At 38.1% G+C, this 9025-nt stretch overlaps 1 protein-coding gene across 1 annotated transcript; it reads left to right on the top strand.

Annotated features, from left to right (window-relative positions):
• Positions 1 to 824: 824 nt before the first annotated feature.
• LOC135220159 (neurotrophin 1-like) lies at positions 825 to 8371 on the top strand. The gene is made up of 2 exons (XM_064257451.1): positions 825 to 891; positions 6600 to 8371. The coding sequence occupies exons 1-2, from the start codon at positions 874 to 876 to the stop codon at positions 7242 to 7244; spliced, it is 663 nt and encodes a 220-aa protein (XP_064113521.1). The 5' UTR covers positions 825 to 873; the 3' UTR covers positions 7245 to 8371.
• The last annotated feature ends 654 nt before the right edge of the window (positions 8372 to 9025 follow it).

The raw sequence follows: 9025 nt of genomic DNA, 5'->3' as shown, positions 1-9025 counted from the left end.
ATATATGACTTCGTTGCATTTCAAAGAGTTTTGGTAAATATCTAAAAAAGTTTGGCTTATGCTCCACATCTTAGAATAGGTAGCAAAAAATAGATTGCTAGATTTGCCCTTCAGGTATCTTAAGTATGCAGCATATTCTGTGTACAAATCGTCTGCATGCTATGCTCTTCCCACAACATTCTCTCTCTCTCTCTCTCTCTCTCTCTCTCTCTCTCTCTCTCTCTCTCTCTCTCTCTTTCGTCTTGTTAATTCGTGTTCATAGAATCACTAAACTGCTGTGAATTGCTTGAATTGTTCAGGTTAAATGTAATAATTGTTAATATTCGTATAACAATCACAGAAAAACCTCTTCCTTCGCAGATAGGACTCATAAAAAAGAAATTTACTAAACTTAATCCCCAAACAAGGGATTCGAACAAGGCGCATCTTCCTATAGAAAGCAACAGAGCGTTGATAAGGTGTCATGAGGAGGTGTAGAAAAAACAATTAACCATCAGGACAGGTGGTAACAGAAAAAATATAGTCATACATACAGGTGGACAGAATGTTGCCCATATTGTCTAAATGAAGATATTGTATACCCTTAAAGAATTTTATCTATTTTCTTTCCATGATTTGGTGGACCTGAAAAACACTAACCACAAGGGAGATGTTTCATCAAAGTAAAAAAGAAAAAAGGAACGCGGAAGGTATCAAAGTGACTAAGTGAAAAAGTCCTTGAGAAGTTGACTTTTTCATGAAATGTTTTATCATCCCGTTGACATGGCAACACTGTATAGCGGTGACTGTAGCTTATATATAAAAGAGTTTTTGATTACCAGGGTAGCAGTCATACTCACTTCGACCTAGTGTCCAACAGGCAGGCCGAGGAAGATGGTGACGAAATTGCTGGTAAAGTGCATTTCAGGATTCTCCTTACTTTGAACTGAAATTATGTTTCATTTAAAAGTGCTTCATTTATGTGCAATCGCTTAAATTGCATCGCCCTTTAAAGGTTCAAGAATGAAAAAGAAATGCAATACCCATCCTCATCCACGCTCTCTTTTTCGTGACAAGATTTAGATATGTTATTTGAAACTTTTTGTAGACAAGATTGAAATTTCGGTGTATTTTGACACTATAATTCCTCCAGTCACTAACAAAAATTTCAGTAATCAAAAAATCATTGAATTTCATTAGCACATCTTATACTAGATGTACGTATATGGCGGACCAACCTAAGTCTTTCTTTTCAAAGCAGCCGAGATGAATTAGTGTTCTATAAATATTACTGAGTTAATAAATGATTAAATAAGAATAGTAATTACACGTTGTGTTAAAGAGCAGTGTAGAAATGTAATAGCATCAACGATATCAAAAGAACTGGTTAGTGAATAATATTTGGAAACTTTATTTAAAACATTTTTAGTATAATTGCATTGCCTCGCTCTTTGTTATGTGAGTCAAGCCTTAAACTTTTCATAAAAAGATATGTAAATACTAAATATTTAGCGCCATACATTCCAAGCGAATTTGCTACATTGAGAGTGGGGAATTTTAATTTCGTGAACATTTTGTTGATGAATGCGTAAGAAAAATGTTTATTTTGATAGCCTGTGAAGCCAGAAATATTTGTAATTGTATTGATATATTTTTTTTGAATCGACTGATTTTATTATACGAATAATTCTGCAAATAATCTCGTGGATATCATCTGCATTAAATATATTTTGATAGATACAGAACACACGCGCACACACACATAGTATATACATGCGTGTGTGTAATTTCGCACAAATTTGATAATATATTCTAGTTTGGATTTTCGCAAACGATTTTCGTAGCACCTGTTCTAGTTAGTATTGAATATAAGTGTATAGAGCCCTCTTTATGGAAACTCTCATCCACGCAAATTTCTTTGTTGAAACGACTAAGTGATCTATTAAAATAATACTTAGTCCCAACTAAAACGTATCCAGTTATCTTACTCTTTTTTCAAAATATGGTTATTTTCACAGAGGATACATTTTGCATTTAATACTTAACAAATTTAACATTACCCTTGGCAAGATAATTTAATGATACTATATTCCGTTTGCGTTAATGTCTTTGTATTTCTCATTAGGAAATTAATAAATTTCCAACGGGATAATTATGTTCGCAATTTAGACGTTGTCATCAATTATGCATTTAACGTCATCACCATGCGCAAGGTCAAGTTGTATTAGGGACAAGTTAAATCACAAACAGGGGCCATAATTATCATTTTCCGCTGATAAAAAGAATGAATAGTCAATGTTCAGGGCCAAAATACAGTATCAAAAGAGTTATTCATTTTCTATACATACATACATACATACATACATACATACATACATACATACATACATACATACATACTCCAAATTTAACCCTGAACCAGATATGAATATTTCAAATTATTCTCGAAGAACGTTATACAATTTTAGTTTATTTTCTTTTGAAATATTAATTTGAATAAAAGTTTATTTCTTATTTACCAGTCTACGATAATCAGATGTTCTCATTTTCATTATTATTATTATCATTATTATTATTATTATTATTATTTTTTTTATTTTTTTTTATTATTTTTTTTTTTGCTCTATCACAGTCCTCCAATTCGACTGGGTGGTATTTATACTGTGGGGTTCCGGGTTGCATCCTGCCTCCTTAGGAGTCCATCACTTTTCTTACTATGTGTGCCGTTTCTAGGATCACACTCTTCTGCATGAGGCCCGGAGCTACTTCAGCCTCTAGTTTTTCTAGATTCCTTTTCAGGGATCTTGGGATCGTGCCTAGTGCTCCTATGATTATGGGTACGATTTCCACTGGCATATCCCATATCCTTCTTATTTCTATTTTCAGATCTTGATACTTATCCATTTTTTCCCTTTCTTTCTCTTCAACTCTGGTGTCCCATGGTATTGCGACATCAATGAGTGATACTTTCTTCTTGACTTTGTCAATCAACGTCACGTCTGGTCTGTTTGCACGTATCACCCTATCCGTCCTGATACCATAGTCCCAGAGGATCTTTCCCTGATCGTTTTCTATCACTCCCTCAGGTTGGTGCTCGTACCACTTATTACTACAAGGTAGCTGATGTTTCTTGCACAGGCTCCAGTGGAGGGCTTTTGCCACTGAATCATGCCTCTTTTTGTACTGGTTCTGTGCAAGTGCCGGCATTCGCTTGCTATGTGGTTTATGGTTTCATTTTTCGTATTGCACTTCCTACATATGGGAGAGATGTTATTTCCATCTATCGTTCTTTGAACATATCTGGTTCTTAGGGCCTGATCTTGTGCCGCGGTTATCATTCCTTCAGTTTCCTTCTTTAGCTCTCCCTTCTGTAGCCATTGCCATGTGTCATCGCTGGCTAGTTCTTTAGTCTGTCTCATGTATTGTCCGTGCATTGGTTTGTTGTGCCAGTCCTCTGTTCTGTCTGTCATTCTCCTGTCTTTGTATATTTCTGGGTCTTCGTCTACTTTTATTAGTCCTTCTTCCCATGCACTCTTTAGCCACTCGTCTTCACTGGTTTTCAGATATTGCCCCAGTGCTCTGTTCTCGGTGTTGACGCAGTCCTCTATACTTAGTAGTCCTCTCCCTCCTTCCTTTCGTGTTATGTATAGTCTGTCCGTATTTGCTCTTGGGTGTAGTGCTTCGTGTATTGTCATATGTTTCCTGGTTTTCTGATCTATGCTGCGGAGTTCTGCTTCTGCCTTCGTCCATTTCACTATTCCTGCGCTGTATCTGATTACTGCCCATGTGTTTATGGCTTTTATCATATTTCCGGCGTTGAGTTTTGACTTGAGTATCGCCTTGAGTCTCTGCATATATTCTTTCCTGATCGTGTCCTTCATCTCTTGGTGTTTTATATCCCCACCTTCCATTATTCCCAGGTATTTGTATCCCGTCTCATCTATGTGTTTGATGTTGCTCCCATCTGGTAGCTTTATCCCTTCAGTTCTCGTTACTTTGCCTTTTTGTATGTTGACTAAGGCGCATTTTTCTATTCCAAACTCCATCCTGATGTCCCCAGATACAATCCTTACAGTCTGGATTAGGGTATCTATTTCCTTGATGCTCTTACCATACAGCTTGATGTCATCCATGAACATCAGATGGTTGATTCTGTTGCCTCTTTTCTTGAGTTGGTACCCGGCATCCATCTTCTGTAGTACTTTTGTCATGGGAATCATGGCTACTACGAAGAGTAGTGGGGACAGTGAGTCTCCCTGGAAGATCCCTCTCCTGATATTAACCTCTGCTAGTCTTATTCCAGAGCTTGTAAGTATTGTATTCCAGTTGCGCATTGTATTCTTGAGGAAGCTGATGGTGTTTTCCTCTGCCCCATATATTTTCAGGCATTCTATTAGCCATGTGTGTGGTATCATGTCGAAGGCTTTCTTATAGTCTATCCATGCCATGCTTAGGTTGGTTTTCCTTCTCCTACTGTTCTTCATTACCATTTTGTCTATCAGGAGCTGGTCTTTTGTGCCCCTACACTTCCTTCTGCAGCCTTTCTGTTGGTGAGGGATGGTGTTTGTCTCCTCTAGGTAATTGTATAGCCTTTCACTGATGATACCTGTTAGTAACTTCCACATTATTGGTAGGCAGGTGATAGGCCTGTAGTTACTGGCTATATTTCCCTTACTCTTGTCTTTTTGTACTAAGGATGTTCTTCCTGTGGTCATCCATTTGGGTGCATGGTGATTTGAGATACAATGCTGAAGTTGTTCTGCTATTCGTGGGTGTAGGGCCTTGAAGTTTTTGAGCCAGTATCCATGGACTTCTTCGGGACCTGGGGCTTTCCAGTTTGGCATTTTCTTTAGTTGGTGTCTGACTGTGTATGTCGTGATCTCTGTGAATCTTTGTTTTATTCTCCCTGTTTCTTCTTCCTTGACTTCCTGGAGCCATGTTGCATGTTTGTTGTGTGATACCGGATTACTCCATATGTTTTCCCAGAGTCTCTTACTTGGTTCGGCTTCATGAATTTCTGGGTGGTTGTCTTCCCCTCTTAGTTGGCTGTATAGTCTTTTCTGGTTGGTTCCGAATAGTTTGTTCTGTTGGTATCCCTTATTCCTGTTCATGTACCGTTGGATCTTATGTGCTTTGGTCTCAAGCCTCTGTTTTACATCTTCTATTGTGTTGTTTAGTCCCCTCTCTTGTACTTTGTATTTCTCGTTGAGTTCCTCCCTTGTTTTCTTGCTTCTTAGCCTTTTTTCCGCCATCTCTTTCAGTTTACTCAAGTCAGATCTCATCACCATGATTTGCTTTTCCAGGCGCCTTTTCCAAGGAGGTTGCTGTTTTGGTTTCTGTTGGGTTGGTTGTGCTGGTGGTGTTGGTGTTCGAATCCCCATCAGTTCTGATACTAATCTTGCTCCTGCATATACCAAGTTATTTGTTTCTGTGATACTGGTGGTGTGCATTATGCCCATTATTTCATTGACTTCACTTGTTTTCTCCCTTAATTTCTTGGTGTTGTAGGCTTTCATGGAGGGGATCTTTGTTCTCTCTGTATCTGGCTCCATCCATTGTCTAATCTTTTCTACCCATTCCGTCCTCTCTGTTACTTCGTCGGTGTTTCTTCGTGTGTCGTTGTTTGATACCTCATCCTCCCTGTCGTCTTCTGCGGCATCGTCTCTCAGTTCGTCTTCGTGTAATTCGTTGTCGTGTGACATTTCCTTATCCAGTTCTTCTCTTTCTGTTGGGGAGAGCCAGTTGTTTTTCTTTATGTTCCTTACTTGGTCTGCCAGCCTCTGCTCTGTTTGGGGGGTGTTATTCCTCTCATTCCAGATGTTGACCAATCTTCTTCTATATCCTCTCTCCGTCGGGTTGCTTCTGATGTAGCATCTCCATATTTCCTTATTTTCTTCTCCATTTCTTCCTTTTTGCTTCTGTAGCTCCAATCTCAGGATGTTGATTACTTTCGTTGTGGTGATCAGTTGCTGGATGACGACCTCCAAGTACCTGACCGTCTTCCCCTTCAATTGGGTTGAATACCTGGTTGCTGGACGAAGCTCCTCTGTTGCCAGAGGTTCCATTTACGTCGTTGTCGTTTATTCCTTCATTTCTTTCCATCATTGCTGAGTTTTGCTATTTAACCCATAGCTGGACCCTACCCCATCAGGGATAGGTACTCATTTACAGCTGAGTAGACTGAGGAAATTATGGTAAAGATCCTTTCCCAAGGAATCAACGCCGAGGAGAGCGGTCACCCATCCAACGACTGAACAGCCCCAATGTTGCTTAAATTGACTTAATTCCATTATTATTATTATTATTATTATTATTATTATTATTATTATTATTATTATTATTATTATTATTATTATTATTATTAAGGTAGTTTAAGCAGACCACTATGAGCTCTCTTAGGGCTGGCCTAAATGTACACACGAAAAATAGTTCCATAATACTTCAAGATGCAAATGATTTTAAAGATATAATAAAGCCCTTTTTTCAAATAAGGAATTTAAGATTTTCCTCCTTCCCTCTCCCTAACAAAAGGAAAAGAAAACGGTGCCAGCACAACTCTGTCATACTAAATTAAACACAAATCCATCGCAGATTTGATAACAATTTACCTTTTCCCTCAGGTCTTTGCCATTGCAACGGGTTTGGCATACGGGGAACCTATTGCCAACGCGAATGCAGCTGCGACCCCTACTCTGCCACCTTGGAGATACCCATCGGTATATTCTTACTACCCAACCGCCTACAAGAACTCCCAGAAGTACAGGCTGGGCACTCCCGCATGCGCAGAAAACACGACGAAGTCGTGGTGCCTCGGGGACGCTGACTACCCGACGGCCGACATCAAGCAAGCCGCTACGTACCACCGTCACGGCGTCCTAGCCCTCTACCAGGACGTGGGAGTGATCACCGAGAACTCGGTTGAAGGTCCAGCCACCCTGGAAGAGGAGACTTACCTGTGCCCTTCCGACACCAGCTACGTGAAGCCCCTGAGAGCCGTTAACGCTAGAGGGATATGGAGGATTATCGTCAACGACGTCGATATCTTCTTCAAGAGCATCGTTCAGTCCGTCAGGATTGAGGAGTGCCTGACCTCCGGGGACGCCTGCCCCCTGGTGCCTGCTTGTTACGATACCCAGTGCCTGCAGAAGTCAGTCTACCATCGCTTTCTCGTCTACGATCCATTTGATTACTATTTTCCCTTCGCCATTGAGACCTTCAAGCTACCAGCGAGTTGTGCTTGCGTGATAGGAGCTTATGCCATCTAATAAGAGATGCTTAAAGTGTCTGCACATTTTTCCTCAAACGCAGTAATCGAAAACTTTCTGAAGGGTCTCAGGAGATATCAAATTGAATAATCTTATAAATAATTGTATCATCGGCTAGATCTCACTACGCTTCCCCATAAGCAATAAAATGAGCTTCATACTTTAGAATGTAGATAATATCTGCAATAATCTTCATCAGGGTTGGAGTACTTACACTTAAAGAAAAAAATTACAATTACAATTACTTTCAAAATATGTAAATTACAATTATAATTACGTTTGGGATTAGCAATTACATTATAATTACAATTACTTCACAACAAATTCAGTAAAAATAACAGTTACATTTGCAAGGGATCTGGGTGCGAGGGCAGACGCTTATCTTCGGTACAGGAAACAGTGTATTGAGGCGAGCAAATCGAGCTAATAGGGTCTCATGAGGGTCTCATAATTCATTTCCACCAGAAGTGTAAGTGATAGAAGAGCTCCCAGTGGCGAAGCACCAGCTAAATTAAGTTTTATAAGGAACCCATCACTTCTAATGGATCCACACCCTTATCACTTCAATTTTATTATTATAATTAAATAAAAAATTACATCATACTGTAATTAATTACATTACAATTACTTACTAAAATTTCATTATCAATTACAATTACAACTACACGACATTCTGTAACTAATTACATTTAAATTAAATTACAATTACAAGTCTCCAATCCTGGTCTTCAATCTTAAGCGTTCTGCAGGACCTAGAGATATCAGTACCATCAATGGAGTTCTCTGAAAGCGTGTGGGCCTCCGTGGTTGTGTCGGGCATGGCGAAAATTTACGCTGATGGAATGCGTAATCATATTTACTTGAAGCGTCAAAAGCGATTATATAATCTTGCATAAGTAATACTTTAAATATTCATGATTTCATAATTTCATGCATGTCCAAGGCGTGAAATACTTTTGATTGCATAATTATGAAATACCTTTGGTTTCATAATTTTACGTCCAACGCTTGAAATGTTCGATTCCACAATTTCATATACCTGCACCACTTAAAGTACTTCTGTTTTCATAATTATACGGATACCACTTGAAATACTTATGTTTTCATGATTATACGTCCAGCACTTAAATAAACTTGTTTTCATGATTTATACGTCCCTCACTTAAAATACTTTTGTTTACATAATTATACGCCCAACACTTGAAATCCTTTTGTTTTCATGATTATACGCCCAGCACTTAAAATACATTTACTTACATAATTACACATCCAACACTTAGGTTACATTTGTTTTCATTATTATACGTCCAACATTCATACTTTAAGAGGTCTAATACTAAGATCGCTGGTAACTACCATGAACCAAGAGGAAGAGAGAGGAAAAGAGAGGAAGTGAGAATGACAAGCCTTTCAAAGGAACAGAGGGAGAGAGAGAGAGAGATAGAGAGAGAGAGAGAGAGAGAGAGAGAGAGAGAGAGAGAGATATCCAAAATAATTACTGGTTACTCCAATCGATCTAAAGAAAGAGGCAGAGGTGGTAACAATTCTATCATTGGGAACATATCAATATATATCAATATATATGATAAATATATATATCTATATATAATTTATATATATTATATATATCGATAGATATATGGATAGATATTTATTTCTATCTATTATATGATATATATATATATATGACTTTTATATATATATAGATATATAATATAGATCGATTTATTTCTATATAGATATATATGATATCTATATATATATATGATATAAGATAGATA

This window comes from Macrobrachium nipponense, chromosome 1 (genome assembly GCF_015104395.2).
Source record: "Macrobrachium nipponense isolate FS-2020 chromosome 1, ASM1510439v2, whole genome shotgun sequence".
Taxonomy (NCBI): domain Eukaryota; kingdom Metazoa; phylum Arthropoda; class Malacostraca; order Decapoda; family Palaemonidae; genus Macrobrachium; species Macrobrachium nipponense.
Note: the sequence above shows the minus strand (reverse complement) of the source record. Positions and strands in the feature narration are given on the sequence as shown.